This window comes from Cyclopterus lumpus, chromosome 24, assembly GCF_009769545.1.
Source record: "Cyclopterus lumpus isolate fCycLum1 chromosome 24, fCycLum1.pri, whole genome shotgun sequence".
NCBI classification, from domain to species: Eukaryota; Metazoa; Chordata; class Actinopteri; order Perciformes; family Cyclopteridae; genus Cyclopterus; species Cyclopterus lumpus.
Window position 1 is genome coordinate 12,143,061 of NC_046989.1, and position 17,198 is coordinate 12,160,258.

Below are 17,198 nucleotides of genomic sequence, written 5' to 3' on the forward strand. Positions count from 1 at the left end.
TTCTAGAATCAAGGGACATTTCTCCTCCTCTAGTGCAGCAGTTTGCCCTATGAATTAAAAGTATTTTAAAATTTGACACTATCAAAGATCTCATGAAAAAACTTGAATTTTATTTGGCCTACAAGGGCTAAAATGTAGCCCGGTAACAACATTGTAGCTTGGTAACAATAGTTATGTTTTAACACAAGCAACATTTGCATGTTTTACTATGTGTTTTATGGTGACTCATCGTAGCTACAGATAGTTAACCTCACTTGGTGTCCTCAGTGGTTTGCTGACAGAATACCTATTTCCTTCCCTACTTTGACTCCCACTCAGTTTGCAGTTTCATTGTTCTTACCCACCAACAACCACCACATTGTCCCCAGACAGAAAAAAGACTCAATCTCTGATTGATGAGAGAAATGAACCCTACACAGCAGAGTTTGAAGCCCCACAACCACCTTGAGGGCTGAGTGGTAACTGCTACATATTGTGTCCACAGGAGGGGCTACCATGATACAAAGTACTACAAAACTTCTTGTTCTTGTACAAAAACAAACATTTTTGTAGAAATCCTGCATTTTTTTAACAACAACTGATACAGAGTGAAAACTGCAGACCGCATGAAAGGACGAACATGAATAAGGACTTTGACAGTATACATTGCTTGTAGAGGCTTTGAACATAATATCAGGCATGGTAGAAAGTTCTTCACAATGGCAGAACTTTGGCACAAGAAAGGCATTACAGAAGAAAACGATGGGTATTCAACAAGGTCAGCATTGATGATTCCAAACCAAATATCACTTTTATACATCGGTTCATAATAAACCATTTGGCACTGACTACCATTCCCTTTGTTGGTGGGAGATTAGTGTTTGTTTAAATCATTTGAAAGAAACTCAAGCCACCGACGAGAGGGACCGATTGGGTCAAACACACATGGAGGTAAGACAAAAGGGCATTGACATCAACAGAAAAACTACATCTGGTGTTACTGTCACAATAGAGTGTTCCCTTCTGCACAGGTGTAAAGTGTGTCAGATGAGAGTGTGTGTGTGTGTGTCTGTCTGTGTGTGTGTGTTACGTGTACGTGTGTATGTTTAAGTCCACTTCTAGTGTGGACCAGACTTACGTTTTGACCCAAAGCTGCTTGGATCCCTTTTCAATGTATATACTTTCAAGTTCCTTTCCAGCTCCCTTCAAAAAGTGAACGTCACAGTGAGGTGACACTGCTCAGGCATCTATATTTCCATAGGAAACATCTGTCTACATAAGCAAGTGGGTTCAAAAAGGAATCCTGTTTTGACTGCTAACCTCAGTCTGTGGTTAAGTCAGCGTTAATTTGACCCCGTCTCCCCTCCATGGGTTTTAATCATGGTGTGTGTTCGGGGTATGCTTAACGTTCATGCCATGGTTTCCTTTCCTGGGAGTCTGCGGTCGTTGAATGTGTGCATGTTAATGACCTCCTCTGTCTTGACAATGGCGGGCGGCTGAGGCTTCTGTTTGAGACGACGTTGGCACTTCAGAGACACACGCAGCTCATCCATCATGGCGCTGCAGAATGATCGCTGCAGAAGGCAACAGGAAAGAGGGGAAAGTTATAGCTGGCACCGTGCCTTTGGTCACACTACTCGAAAAATCTCAACTGCACAAAAATATAACCATTAGCCAATATTTTCTTTTTCAAAGCATATTGAATATTGTCTAGAAAACTCTGACATGTATTGTATGATAGAGATTCTAGCCTGTTGATATTGTTTTTGTGTTTATATCATAAAACAATACTTGGGACAAAAGTATGTGGACTCCCCATCAAAACAGCTCCACAAATACCCAACGTTTGGATAAGGAACAATGCAAGTAGAATGTAAGTAGTATTATAATGCTAATTGAGTAGTATCATTTACAAGCTGAAAATATGGTTAGCTAAATGGTAAGATGCATGTAGATATAGCAGCAATCAATGATTGATTAATAACTATTTAAATAAGTTAAATGTGTCACCTAAACATATTATTTTTTAAATCAGGCCTTCATTTAAAAGGCCTTTGTCTCAGATTGTCCCATTTTCAGCTGTACTGTTACAAAAAGGTCTCAATGCAGTTTCAGAGCCTTTTGCACCGAGAAGAAAGAGAAACATACATCACTTGCAATTTTTAGCGTGGAAGTAGACAATATAATAATAATAATAAAGGACAAAATATCCACTTCAGCAGAATAAATCCCCCAAAATTGGTACCTTCTTTTAACACATCAATCACCTCCTCATAGAATGACACGTGTCATGTAACATCAGTAATATGTGCCTCTGTTGGCCCTGCATTATGTATGTGGTGTAAAATCCTATAAATGTCAATATGCTTGTGCATCAACATTGCCCTCTGATTATGCAAAATCTAATTCAAATTCTTAGAGGGTGTAGGAAGAGAGAAGATGTGAAAGAGGAGGAAGAGCAGTAAAGTATGAAGGTATTATTTTTCTGTTTGTTTATGTGTGTAGGTGTGTGAGATGGATATCTGTAGGTGGTTAGTACAGCGGGCACCTTTTTTTCTGTCTCTTTTAATTTTTGCATATATTTGTCTAGCGCATGAATGAGATATTTTGTATACTCACGATGATGAGTGATTACAGAAGTCGTGAGGGGAAATGGATTACAGTGATAGAGAAATGGAGAATGAAGGGGCTAAAACAAGCTGATGATGTTAGGGTGGAGGAGATTTGCAGGGAAAGTAAATAGAGATGCTGTTTGTCTGCATGTAAATTACTAGCACCGTGGTAGCCTAGAGATTGTGGCATTTGCAAATTATCTGAATATTGTGACCCAGTCCTCTGGCTTATGATTAATGATAGCTGAGAAGTGCTCTGAAACATACACTGCAGACCTTAAAAGAAAAAGCTAGAAACGTATTACTGTTGCAATGAAATAACACACCGCTGCACTGTGCTAATTCTGTAGATGTAACTAATTAAAACACGCTCGCAAAAGCACTTTCACAATTAACTGTAAACATCATTGTACGAGTTAAAGAGCACTCAAATACATACTCCGTAGTGTGTGATGAATCATGTGCACTCAGTACTAAAATAGAGCACAGATAGAACAGTCTGAAATATATTCAGTACCTTGCTAGAAAGAAACATAACCAGAGGGGGGAAGAAAAAAGGATGCAAAATATGCTGCACTGAATGGTGAATGCCCAGTTCGCATTTTGTTGTTCCAAGTCTGTCTTATAAACAACATTCACATGCAGCTTTCTGTCGCTGTAATAATTCCTCTCGTTCATTCCCATGTGCAGAGATCCCTTCCTGATCCACAGACCTCCATCCTAACAAAAATGCATTGTCAATTTCAGCTTAACATAAGTAGCTATCAAAGTTAAAGTCTTAAAAGTACGAAATTATGTCACTTTATCTCTCCACTGCAGTTCAGCAAGAAACTCAGCACGGTCTGAAATGCAAGAAGGAATTTTGTGCTACAAGGACTATAAGATAATCCTTTATTAGTCCGATACTACTACTTTGCAAAATTTGATTTGGCTAACTCAGATGGATGAAACCTCTTATTAGCTTTAAAGTTCATGGGATCTCTTCCCTGCCAGTATGGACTCGCATACATATACTGTAGGCATGTGAGTATTGTTTCATCGCCAACTCATTCACAAACCTGCAAAACAGAACAAACACGTTGTACAACACAGTGTGTTGTGTTTGTATTTGATAGTTTGGGTTCATTTATTTAATGTATAATTTAGTTGACCTCAAAACTTGGTCAACTCAAAAGAAGACAATACAGAACAAAAACTTCTCCAAACAAAAACAACACTTCTCTAAGACAAAGAATATATGGCCACATATATTGAATGTGATTCTCAACATGCATCTGAAAAGACTCCAGTACCTTTTCCAGCTGGGCGTTCTGCTTAGACTTGTAAAGCACCTCCCCAACTGCCACAAACACTGACAGCACCAGCCCTGCAGCCAGCACGATGAAGATCCCGCCGATGTTCTGCACCCCCAGAGCGCTGGCCTCCTTGCTCTCCTCCTCCGGACAGCCGTTTCCTCTCCACCACTTCTCCTTCATCATGTGCAGCTTCCCTTCCTCCTGGAGCTGCAGAATGGCTATCGTGATCTTGTCTCTGTACGGAGATCCTGCAAGAAAACATTGTGAGATTAGTGGGCATGGATAATCGCAAGATATGATAAAAAGCGGATTATGCCTTGCAAAGTTGTCGTATGAGTATATGTGTATATATAACCAATGGTGGTGGGTGTATGAGACACGCTCTGGCTTGCATGTGATCATATAACCTGTCGTGTTATTGTTGGCTGCTTAGAGGGAGTTTTTTTTGTAAGTCCTTCGTCAAATCCCACTAATCCCGATATTCACAGAGTGACTCCAAAAATTCTCACTCCTCTCTGCAGTGAGTGAATTATAATGCACAGGGAGTTGGCAACGGAGACTTGGCTTTGTGCAGCAGAGCTGCTGTTGATTCTGACGAATTAGCTGCTTTCATATGCCATAAATGGTGCGCATAAACAGGAAGAAAAACAGAGAAGTCCCAGTAGAGTCTACATTACATGGGTTAAAGTGTTTTGGATTAAATGTGTGTATCTGAGATAGGGTTGCTTCTATCACTATGCATGTTAATATCATGATGAGAAAAAAAAAGAACCCACATCCACAGACGCCGGAAAGGCGCCAGAATTAGCGACAAGGCATTAAGGCCCAGCGGGGGCTGGTTTGATCAAAGGAGGCGTAATCGTTGCAGGGCACCCGAGTGGGGTCGTGTTCCTCTTCCATCCGCAGCGTGTGTCACACGACACGCGGCCGATCGAGGCGCAGCACACACTCTCTGCCCCGAACCAGGCCAGCAAAGATTAATACTTACTGTGCGCATTCATGTTTCATTTATAAACTGGTTCAAAAAGCTTGTTGGTGTATTTATATGATTACAGAACTCATACATAATGAAGCCTGGTTGTACATTTCCATTTCATCTGCTTATTTAGTGACTTAAAAGAGATGAAAGAGTAGAAAAATTTAACATTTTTAAAATGTGGGCTAATTGTAATAATTTTATGAACACAGGAACATTTTGTGCTAAAACTCTGGGGGAAATGAACTCTATGTGGCTCCAGGTAGCAGGTAGCATCACTTTGTCTGTTGCTCTCAGACAGTTGTACCTGTCAGCCCCCTTCAGATGATTCCCTCTGTTTCATCTATCATTTACTTATTGCCATCCATCATCCTTTCATCTCCACCTCTCTGTGTATGTAGACTGACAACGTGAACAATAATGCAAAGAAAAAAAATGTGCCACTGATTCTTTTTAACAGCATGTTAACAATTACTTCTTTCATCATAAATAGTCTATTTCTGTGAGTGTACCTGTGCTCATCAGTACGTGCGCGCAAAACGCCTTTGTGACGTGCAGACTTTGAGAAAGTGAAGCAAGTAATACACATGAATTCATTCTGTGCATGTAGGTACAGCTCTGACTATATACACAGTATATGTGCACGTGCATGTGAAAAGCATATGCTCGCTGCATTTAGAGATGAGTAATCTATCAAGTATCCGAGTCCCCTGATTCAGGCTCCCCTCATATTTCAAATGATTAATGATGGCCTAACAAAGCAGGCCTTGGATAAATGCTAATAGGATGGGTCCTTAGAGAGGAGGATATGGAGAGCGAGGCCCAGGCAAATGGAAAAGCGCTGCGCTTGACACACTGTGCATACACAACTACCTGACAGATGTTCAACACTAGAGGACATCCATCAATCCCACGCTGTCTGGCCTCAAGTATTAATGTGATTAAGTTTAAGTCGATAGCCGTAGATGATGCATTTTGCGTTTTGGGAAAAGGAAGGGTGAAAACCATCAAGAGCTAAAAGGTTAAGACTTATTTTACTGCTTGCTCTGGTTTATTGCTGCAACAGCCCGACAGGGAACGCGCTGCAACACAGTGTTACGCACCGCAAACGTTATAGAACAGAGGTCGACATGAAGGCTAAGGGTCTTCAGGGGTTTGGGACAAGGAAACAAGGAGACTGCCTCCATCTGAATTAAGAATATTCCTATTATTCCAAGAGGAATGGTGGCATGAAAACAGAACTTGTTTTGAAATAGCGACTGTGGGTCAGTGGTTAGCAGGTCCATCTTTCAATCAGGGGGTTGGTGGTTCAAGCCCCACCCTAGTCGATGTGTCCTTGAGCAAGACACTTAACCCTGAATTGCTCCTTGTAGCTGTGTCTACAGTGTATGATTGTAAGTGGCTTTGGATAAAAGCGTCAGCTAAATGACACGTAATGTAAAAAATAATGATGAAAAACATTTTAGAGGCTTTTATCAACTATGTTTCTGTAATATTGAGCAATGAACGTCAGCATTAGAGATTGAAATGATTTAGAGGGCAGTAGTTGACATCTTTAATCATTATTTTTCTCATGTATTAAAATACTATCCCACTTATTGCGTAATATAATTTGATGTGGGGTATATTTTGTAGTCATATACAGTATTTGATACACTACATCGTTACATAAATGGGAAAAGAGCAGATCCACGTTCTCTGTCTGTGTCCATCTCAAGGGCATCAGTGTTAGTACTTCTGCTCTCATAAGGGCCACAGTGGGACTATATTTCACAGCAACACCTCCGCTTTGTTACAACCACGGCAGCCACGGCATCCCTGCAGATCTATAACTGCCCCATACTCATCAGCAGTAGCCGGGTCCAGATGTGGATGGCCAGAATCAATCCTCCATATTTTGATGGCCTTCATAGCACTCATGATGGATGTGGCTATTACGGCTGGTTGAAGGCTCTCTGTGGCCTCGTCATGACCACTCTACCCTCTGCGACACAGCTTTACGGGAGGGTGCCCTGGAGTGTCAGGGTTGTAAGCTACACGTTTATTAAACGGGACTTTTTATATGCAACAAAGTGGTTATCATCATACAGGAAGTGGAAAGCGGTTTTGGTTCCTCTGCCTAATCATAGGATGGCACCTTAAAATGTCGGAATGAATTTTTGACAGGAGCGGGGACACATAACCAGGTGTGAAAATGTCTCGGTGCATGTTTTATATTCTCTGAAGTGCTTCGTTGTTGTGGTTTAAAGCTCACGATTCAGATGGTGTCAAGTAAGTCACAGGGAATTGCACTAAATTGACTTTCGGGTTGGTTTCTGTGATTGTTTCACGGTCTTGCACTCACTGCCTTATGTGACTGCAAAGTGGGCTGAAACACACCATTAAAGTATTGTGATTGTTTAACCCAGGTCTGATTCTCTTCTCTGTAAATACTCCTCCAAATCATCATGGCTAGAAATAAAAAAAATAAAATACAACCCTGCTAAAGGAGAGCTCCAACTGCACCTATTTCTTAAGCCCCGGGCACAATTTAACCTTAAACATAAATTCAACCTCTGCCATTCGCTTTTCATTAAGATAAACCTTTTACACCTGGCACTGTTGAACCATTATACATGTGACCCCATCAATAAAGGTCAACCGTTTTCGCTCTCAGAGCTTATCAATCATCCACTCTATACACAGTATCTTTATCTGCCACATAGTATCTGCAGTATCTCTCTTACCAAAAGCATTTCAAACTGGTTTATGAACATATCAAGCAGCACAGAGGCAAATACTGTAGAGGTTTGAGGATATTTACCCATAGGTGTTCCCACTCCGTAGGCTCTGGAGTCTATGAGGCCTCCAACCTGCGTGAGGTTGCAGTTGCGCTGGGTGACAAACTCGATGGTGGTGGACTCCATGAGGAAGGCATAGTCTGAAGTCAAGGCGCGCTGGATGCCCTCATCCACGTTCTTGACCATCACAGATTGCCTTCTATTGTTCATGAACTCCCACATCTTGTCGTAGGTGGAGATTTTAGTTTTCTACGAGATGAATAGAATTGAAATGAGAATTTAATGAGAAATGTATTAGGAATAATTACGGTGCTCAACCCTAAATTCTCCAGCTATAATAATTTGTTTCAAAGTCAGAGATCATACTGCTATGTCAAAGAAAGAAGTTAAAGTTTTTATACTATTTTCAAATTGCTGAGCTTCACACAAGGTATTCACAAGATGCAATGCATGTGTTTGCGTGTTCATTCTCTCCACTAATGGCTGTAAGAGCGTCCGTTCTAACCATCACGCCATCAAATTCAAGGACGACATGGTCCTCCTCTGTGTACAGATACATAGGCCCGAACCCAATGATTTAGTAGAGTGGTGAGAAAATGTCTTGCTGGAGATGAATGTCCCCGAGACTAAGGAGATTGTTATTGATTTCAGGAGGGAGCCTCCTAGGACAGACCCAGTGGTTATACAATAAGATTATTGTTGTAATATGTTCTGGGCAAGTATACATATATTAATAGTGGCTTAAGGGTTCACTCTTGTGTACATTTGTCTTTGGCTTCACAGACATGCATACACATTAAAGTTTTCTTTGCCATCAGTCAAAATACACATAAAAAAAACCCACAGAAGCCGTAGTGAAGAAAGCACACCAATGTCAATAGTTATTAATTTAGAGTCCAAAACCCTTCTAAAGTTCCATCATAGAGTATTTTGTGTTTCTCCTTCATAAATTAGTTTCCATCCTTCCATCCCTAGTTTCCAAACTGCCTCTTAACCAAAGTGAACACCTGTTCCAAAATCACCCCCGAAGCCGAGTCTCATTGTGCCAAAGACATCGTGGAGAATAGTACCTATTGCCTCCTCACTTCTAGAGGCTTCCTCTTGGGCTCCATTTAGTCCGTAAACCACCAACAGCCTGGTTTAAAAGCCGATCTGCCATGTGGACTACTTCCTTATTTAATAATGAGCTTTTACATTACTTTTTAAATGCAACTACACTATCAGCTCAACACAGTCTCAACAGTTAGTGCATATGTCTTTTTCTTGTCTGTTTTTACTAATGTCCAAAATGTAATTATCTTCATGGATTAATTTGTATTGAATATAATTGAATAATCCAGCGTTTATGTTTTCAAATTAATTTTATGGATATCAGCATCTCACTCTCGTAGCATCGTATAAGAGCTGTATTAAGTTACTACTAACGCAAACTAAACTACTGCTGCTAGTTCACATTAAAAGTGTTCAGCTGCCACGTGGTGCCTTTTATTGTGAAGTAGTTACAGAACATTATATTTATTTGTCACTACAGTTAGTGCTAAACGCAATATAAAAAAACGCATCTACAAAACAAGACAAGCTCATTTTTGGACAACAGATCAGTTTTAGATATTGCAGGGAGATATATATATAAAGGGAAATTGCTGTTGCAATATGATTGATATCTTTATTAAAACAATGTGAGTTTGTTTGGCTGCCCAGCAAATTGACCCCAGTACTCTTCTGTTGTATTTATGACAAAGTAGCTGCTAAAAGTAGCTGTTACCACATGAGCAAGAAAGAAAGATTTCTTATACAAAATACCCGATAAACACCCTGGCAGACCTAGCTACCTTGAAGAAAGTCATGGTGGCACCGTCCTCCACCACCCCATACAGGATTTTAGTTTGCTTGGCCAGGTCGTCGGCTGAGTCTATGGGCGACTCCATCCTCTCCACAGTGAGGAAGGCAGCCAAGTTGGCCGTATATGAGGAAATGATGATGAGGGTGAAGAACCACCAAATGCCTCCCACTATTCGTGTCGACAAGGCCTTGGGCATGAGCTCTGAGCCTGGGGTGAGGGAGGTGGCAGGAGGCATTGTTCATTTTTAACATGCAAAAAAAACAAGATAAAATTAGTTCATTTAAAAACAGTCAAACTTGTTTCAAGAACTCTCTTCAAGTTTTCAGCTCCAACTCGCTCCAAGATGATTTTTGGATTTCAGACAAGTGAAATAAAATTCTTTAAATAATGCCGTGAACACAACAACAAACATTTAAAGAAAAATAAGGTGTTTGCATTAATTAACACCATTAAATCAAAGACATTCAATATCCATCATTCAGAGCAGCGTGGAGACGTGACAGGCTGTTTGAGCCAGAGAGTCATGTACCCAAGGTACCCTCACATCCTGACTCCACACCCCACTGATCTCCAGGTGCTGACGGGCCAAGGGCAAGAGGAGAGGACACTGGGTATTACAGTACTATCATTATCAGTATCTTATTTGAATAAATATCCCATTAAAAAAATCCCATCATTTTAGCTGCTGTTGATAAAAAAAAAAAAGAATTAAAAAAAAAGAATGCTTTTCTTCAAATTGTAATCTGATTTGTAATTTAAGATTTTTAAATATTTGACTCTACTCAAGTGGTATTCAAATTCATACCTCTCATAAAAATAAATGATATTCTCTCATTAGCTAAATTGATTAAATAACAAAAACATTACATTCTTCATTTACTTAAGTTTTGTCTTAGTCTAGCAGTCGAAACCCAGGGATCTCTCTTGGTTGCCGCCGGCTTGGACAAAAAAAACCAACCCTCAGAGACAGTGGGATGTACAGAGCTCCAGCTCCAAAGAGCAACAGCAGCCACAGGCTGAGGCAACTACCTTGCTGCATGAGAGCCCCAACTCCAAACCAGAAACTATTGAGCAGCGTAAAATTGTTTTCCACTACATCCGAGTCTGGGTTGCATGGATGCGGGTTGTACCACTCGTAAGGGCTAAACCTATAAGAAGAAAGAGCACAGAGACAGATGCGTCAGCACAAAGCAAAGAACAGTGTGTTCGCTGTTGCAGATTAAAAGGCACATCAAACATACATTTTAAAACAAAAGGGAATGTAAATGTGCGGGCATCCTGTACCGTGTGGTCTCAGGGTCAGAGACCAGAGCAAATCATTCAGACTTTTGCTGTGATCAACGTATTGGCATATTCAAATGTCATCAGTTTATTGTGAGAACAGATCAATAGGCTTGAATAACACTGTCATTGATGATAATGTCCTCGCGCGCAATGGTCTTTGTAACTCATTTGGATTCACTCACTCAGGAGCGTTTATGTGTTAGCCCACAGCAACTGCAATCACTGCTACTCCGCAGATGCCAAATCCTCCTTCATTTTTCTTTTTGCTTTCTCAACACACGTCCCCTGTTCTTACACCCACCGGCTGCTTTTCTTCTTTTCTCACACTCCATTCACAGCTTCATCTCTTTTCCCCATCCTACACAATTCTACACCTTACTTTCCCCTAATTGCCTTGCTTCCCCTATGAACTCCCCCCCCCCCCCCCCCTTGGCTGATTGTCAGTGTCTTTAGGTCAGTTGTGGACATTTCTCATTTATTATCCTAAGCAGAAGTGGCATGGCATTAGCACAGGGTGATTGGGTTAGTGTTAAGCATCAGAAACTGATTGAGTTTGTGCTGAAGCGGGTGATAGCGGGAACATTGCTTATGCAGAGTTGAGGAGCCCATCAGGTAAGGCTGTTTAGCAGCTCCATCCCCCCCCCCCCCCCCCCCCCCCCGCAAAATGCTGCATGCTAATAAGCCTGTGGGCCGAGTCTTAAAGGTTCAGGCTGCGCAGAAATGTGATGCAATTTGTCAGCTGCAGCTTTTAGAGACGCATGGACATATATATGAATATACCGCATTTACTGTGTAGGACACAGAGCGGCATTTCACATTACCAAACCCAATGTTATTTGACATCAGTGTTATGGGGGCACATATTTGCCACAGAGACTTGATGCTGTAGATATTCATACTGATATGTAATTTGGCCACTCCTTGTTGCTGCAGCGGCCTAATCAACAACCCTATTTTACAAGCATTGGGAACATGGCAACATTGTTGTCGTAGTGCTCTTACTTTATAGCTATTTTCTATGCTGTCCCCTTGAGAATCATCTACGTTGACATGGTTGTGATGACACACTATAATTCTTCCTGTCAACCCCAGGATGTTGGATTTGCCGGAATGTCAATGAGCTTGGTTTCCTTGGAACCAGAGGCACAATGGCCTTATGGAGCTTTGCAGAATGCAGTGTGTGCGCTCACATGTGTTTGTATTTGTGTATGGTTGTATGCCTGTGTGAATCAAGCCTCTGGCGCATGAATATTTGCGCATGTGCCTTTAGCTGTGTGGGTGTGCATTTGTGGTAGCTACTGTGTATTTGCATTTGCTAAATCAAATCTATCTCAAAGTCAAATATTTCTGTGATGATTTATTTATGTTGCCGTTTCCAGACGTTTCATATAATGCAGCCTGAGGCCATTGGACATCCGATATGTGGCATACCGTGAGGTAGTGCAAATCTATGTAACATGCTCGTGATTGGATTGCGTTTGTCCTTCTCAATGTCTACATGTGGATTCTGTGTGCACCCGCACCGATGGCTCCTCTGTACAACCTTTGCCTGCAGCCGGCCCGTATTCCTGCATGCCGTGTTCTGCACACCGATCACCAGGAAGAAGGGGACGTGGAACATGCAGACGTAAGGTCACCTCCTCACACCAAGCAGGAGGGACATGTCGTATTGCACACAGAATTCTAAAAAGATTATCCCTCGCTCCCGTTCCTCTTCTCCTTCGTCCGTCCCCCCGGCCTGAATAACACAACACGCTCCCTCCACTAACTGTCTGTTGGATTCAATTACTCGGACTGGAATTATGGATCTGCTGCCTTTCTTCTCTCAGGCCAAGGGAAGAGACTGTGTTGGGGATGTTAAAATCATAGGTATCCGGGACTCGGGCTGCAAAACTGCGACATCCTGTAATTACATGGAAACTTTTATAATTCAATTCATAGCATTCATTCTTTTTGGCAGTTGGACATTTTCTATACTCAAAGAGGTTTTGCGATCTAAGAGATTATTTTCTTAATAAAGAGAGGAATCAATTCAACTACCAACAGAGCTGGAAGGAACCACTGAGTGAAATGTATTTCTCTGGAGCTTGAAATGAGAAACTTATTTAGTTTGTGTGTGTGTGTGTGTGTGTGTGTGTGTGTGTGTGTGTGTGTGTGTGTGTGGAAAGCAGTTCAAAGACATGCATCCCTGGTGAGATTGAGGTGTTTAGTGTTTTATTGTCCAAAATCAGTACTTCATAAACTCACTCAACTCACTCTGGTTGCAGGGGATTAAAGAAAATGATATACTCCGCACTTAGGGAATTGACCAATCAATTGGTGGCTGTGCAATCAATACTACAATTATGAGAGAACTAGCTCAGCATATTGAAGAAGAAACACTGCACTTCAGATTTAGACTTTGCTGAATGCGTTTGGTCACAGAGTGTGAGAACAAGCACAATTTTTGCCATGGTTAGCAAAAAAACCAATGCATGCACGCAGACAACAGCATTACAATTTAATAAGAGTACCGAGACTATTTCATCACAACCAGAAGAATATCAAAATAATTGCATGCTCATCACTTACCAACCGTGGAAACAAAGGGCTACGGGTATACTTTGCATATTCTGGACTAACTTAGGTGACAGTTGCTGCTTTCCTCTCATGTGATCATTGTGCCGGTAACATTAGATGAAATGTGCATTAAACCCAAACCTCTCGGAATGGAAGCAGAAGAAGAGGAGCCCTGGGCTTAACACACATCTTTTGACAACAGTCATGCATCTGGGGTTTTAGGGGGCTGAGTTCACCAAGATATCTGTAAGAATTGTACCTGTACAATATTTACAGCAGCTAAAGAGATATATGATGGATAGATAGTTTTACAGTTGCTCATGCTTGTGCAAATATGCCATACATATTGTGAGGAGTTATTTGAATGACACACCAGTGTTTTTCCTTGTTTTACCTCATTGACTCTAAGGCACTGCAGGTCATGAAACCAATGTACACATTTACTCCTTTAAATTGTTTTCATCAAAGTTTTAAGTTTCAAGTTTTATCATTCACAGTCTACACTTCCTGATTGAAAGTCCCACCCCTAAGGAATAGTATGGTTAAAAATATATATCAATAATCATGTCAAACATAAGCATACCTGTAAAACACTGGTATGATCCATATTAAGAATTATTACTTTGTTGGGGAACATGGCTAGAAGTCATAAAAAAATAATGAGGCATGGACTGCCTCTTGCTGGAGTGTTTCTGCCACCAGTCACAGCTTGATGCCCGGTGTTCGTGACAACAGGCAGACAGGTAGGGAAGAAGGACTTGAAGGAAGGAAGGAAGGAAGGAAGGAAGGAAGAAGAAGAAAGGTAAAGTGGGTTTGGGTGGGGGGCTTGACATGTTACCTGGCTATGACAAACAGCACACAACTGACACCCAAGCAAGCCAGCAGAATATACATCCAGATATCGGGCGAGAGGGGGTTGAGGAAGGAGAAGACCCCGGGGTTGGTGCCGTTGGGTTTGCGGTACAGGATACTTATCCCCAGCGTCATGAAGGGCTTGGAGAAGTCGATGACCTTCTCCCTGACGTAGGTGATGGCCAGAGGAGACACTGCCAGGTCTGCTTTCTGCAATGAGATAATAGTGCCGGAGTGTGAGTGTGTGTTTGGTGGTGAGGGTTATGAATAACCAATAAATATCAACCAATAGAATGAACCACTGATTTCCATCAACAGCTGGTCTGTTCAATATGTACAGGAGAAAGAGCCATGACAGAGGAGAGGAAATGAATAGTAATTCAGATGGATTAGCAGGTAGGAGGTTGAGTTTTTCTGGAAATTACAGGTTATATGTCTGATCCTTCTTATGTGGTGTCGAAAGTCACTAAGGCAACAATTTTAGGATTAGATTATTCTGTGACAAAATATCCACAAGTCATCTAAAACGAAAAATTAGCAATCATTGTTGTTACTTTTGCAGAAACCCTCCAAAAGAATATGCTTTTCATTAAACAGTGGCAGTATTTTCTTTTCTTTGCAAGACTTTCTGTTTCTGTCAATGATTGAGATTGTGTAGGTGGCGCTATTTCTATATTCTACTGTTCATGCCAACTAACACACTATTAATCAGTCGTGGAGCAGTAAATGGAGATATTTACTAAAGCAATGATTTACCTTTGTGTGTCAGGCATGTTTGGGACATTGCATTGTTGGGTGATTAAACTGACAATGCAGAACATATATGTTAATCTACTTTTATAGTAGAATATTTTCATTTCTGCATCTTCCTATGTGCACTCCTGGTGATTAGTGACTCACATGGTCCATTAGCTCCCGCACCATGCCGTTCCATTGGCCCGTGCTCTCATCCAGCGCTCCATACTTCCCATCTTCCACCAAGCGCACCTCATAGTGGAAGCCTAGGATGCCAGAGAGCTCCTTCAGCAGGTCGATACAGTAGCCCTCAAAACGGTCGTTTCCATACAGAGGCTTATCTGACTTCTTAAACATCACATATGGCTCCTCCTGTACAGAGAAAATAAGTCAAGCTCTTTTTTTCTGTGCATTTACTTTCTGTGTGTATTTGAGTTTGTGCTGCTTGTGTTGTCATTTGTCTGTGTGTACCAGGATGGTGGATACACGTAGGGATTTGTTGGCCAAAGAATCTGTTATGTTGGATGTCTTGCTTTTGTGAGACTCTGTCATATTCAGACCGCTGGGAGGATCCCATGTTCCAATCTGTTGAAACAATTCAGTGTCAAGTTTGTAACACCTTGTCTAACAATAATACTTTAAAGCATCCAGCACAACCTTTCCTTTTTTCCCCCCTTTAAGACTCAGAAGTCACACTCCATCAACTACATCACGGTTTGACACACCTTTTCCAGCCCATCCTCCTTCAGACTGATGACATCCAGGTCGAAATCTGTCCTCAGTCCATTGGTCTTGTTGAAGAGAACACGTCCTGTCAAACCGTCCCAGTTCGCCTGTGGACAGAAGCACACATCCTAATAAATCAAAATCCTCAGCACTGTCATGCCATTAACCTTAAGTTGTCGTCTTTCTCAACAGCATCAATCTTAACCGCTATACGCTATAAACTTTTTTCGGTCCCAATTATGAATTTTGTCTGACTCTCCCCTCACTGTCTATCTCAAAAACATAACAAGAAACAATAAAGCAGCCGCAATAGAAGCAGTTTTGACAGGTAAGAGTTCATTATGCATGTGGTTCTTTGTGCTTGAAGTTTTACTTCAAAGCCATTGGAGAAACAGACGGGCATGGAGAGCGAAAGCAGAGACGGGAGGGCTCAATCTGGAAATTACCTGCAATGATACCATCCACAGAATGAAAGAGCTTTGTGTAACAAAGCAAATGGCTGACCCTGACTACAGTTAAGGAGACACACAGAGGCTTTGATATAAACACGGGTGGATATATGCACAGAGAGAAAGTGGGAGACAGGGAGTGAAACATCACAGCAAAAACATGTAGTTCCTGTGGATAATGTGATGGCTATTCAGATTACATTATAAAGATTATTTTAAGTGTTAAGAATAAGCCATATACATGGGACAGTGTGTCAAGCTTTATTTATACTCGCCGTAATGAAGCCGGCGCGAGGCGCACAAGCCTGAAAATGACGTAATTACCTCTGAATTTGTGTAACGTGACTGTCACAAATAGTTCACTGATAAAAACATTTTACATGTCTAGGGATTATACAAAATAGGCCAACTATATTTTAGATGCTTTTTGTAAAACAAGGGGTGTTAACAATCTTAATTTTTGCAGCCAAATCAAATTGTTCACAAGATATTCAACCTTCTTTTCTTTCTAATGCATGCAATACTTGACTTTGATTAAGTACCCCGTGAATATGAGATATGAGTTTAGAAATAATTACAATCCCTCCTCGGCATTGTGGAGGTTGGTTTTTTACCGGTGACACCTACAGTTTATGGGTATATCTATGGGTTACATTGCCTTTTTGATTCCTCATAGTTCATTTTGTTTGTAAGCCTTCTGGCGTTTTGGAGAATATTGCAGCCCACAACTTAAACACGTAAACGCCTCCGTTCGTGCTCGGAGCTTGCGCAACATCTGTGGAAGCTGGCGATACGCCGCCAAGCGCGAGTAGAAACAAAGCTTCACTCTCTGATCCGCTCACTCGTCAAGACTTTGGTAACGTGAGCTGACGAGTGTTGTTCTGATACAGTTCGCCTGGCTCAGAGTCCATTCTTACCATCATAACACTACTCAAGGAGCAACGGAGGTCAGACAGCGGCTGGTGGAAGGGTGCACTCTGCAGTTCACGTTACCTCAGTTGCACAAGAGTGTCAGAGAACTAAGGTCACCTTCAGGTAAAGTTAAAACACGGTTCTCGCAAGAGCCAGTGTTTAGTTTATACATTCTGGGCTACGGTAGATACTCAGT

General features: G+C 41.4%; 1 protein-coding gene across 2 annotated transcripts in view; it reads right to left on the reverse strand.

The window, feature by feature from the left end:
• Positions 1-1,388: 1,388 nt before the first annotated feature.
• The window catches only part of LOC117727440 (glutamate receptor ionotropic, kainate 2-like), a 52,720-nt gene continuing 36,910 nt past the window's right edge, over positions 1,389-17,198 (reverse strand). For both annotated transcript variants that reach the window (XM_034527758.1, XM_034527757.1), the window contains exons 8-16: positions 15,641-15,748; positions 15,387-15,500; positions 15,081-15,287; positions 14,167-14,390; positions 10,515-10,633; positions 9,475-9,692; positions 7,666-7,891; positions 3,884-4,134; positions 1,389-1,553 (exon numbers count right to left, since the gene is read on the reverse strand). In XM_034527758.1, coding sequence (XP_034383649.1) covers positions 1,389-1,553; positions 3,884-4,134; positions 7,666-7,891; positions 9,475-9,692; positions 10,515-10,633; positions 14,167-14,390; positions 15,081-15,287; positions 15,387-15,500; positions 15,641-15,748 — 1,632 coding nt within the window. The remainder of the gene's footprint in view (positions 1,554-3,883; positions 4,135-7,665; positions 7,892-9,474; positions 9,693-10,514; positions 10,634-14,166; positions 14,391-15,080; positions 15,288-15,386; positions 15,501-15,640; positions 15,749-17,198) is intronic.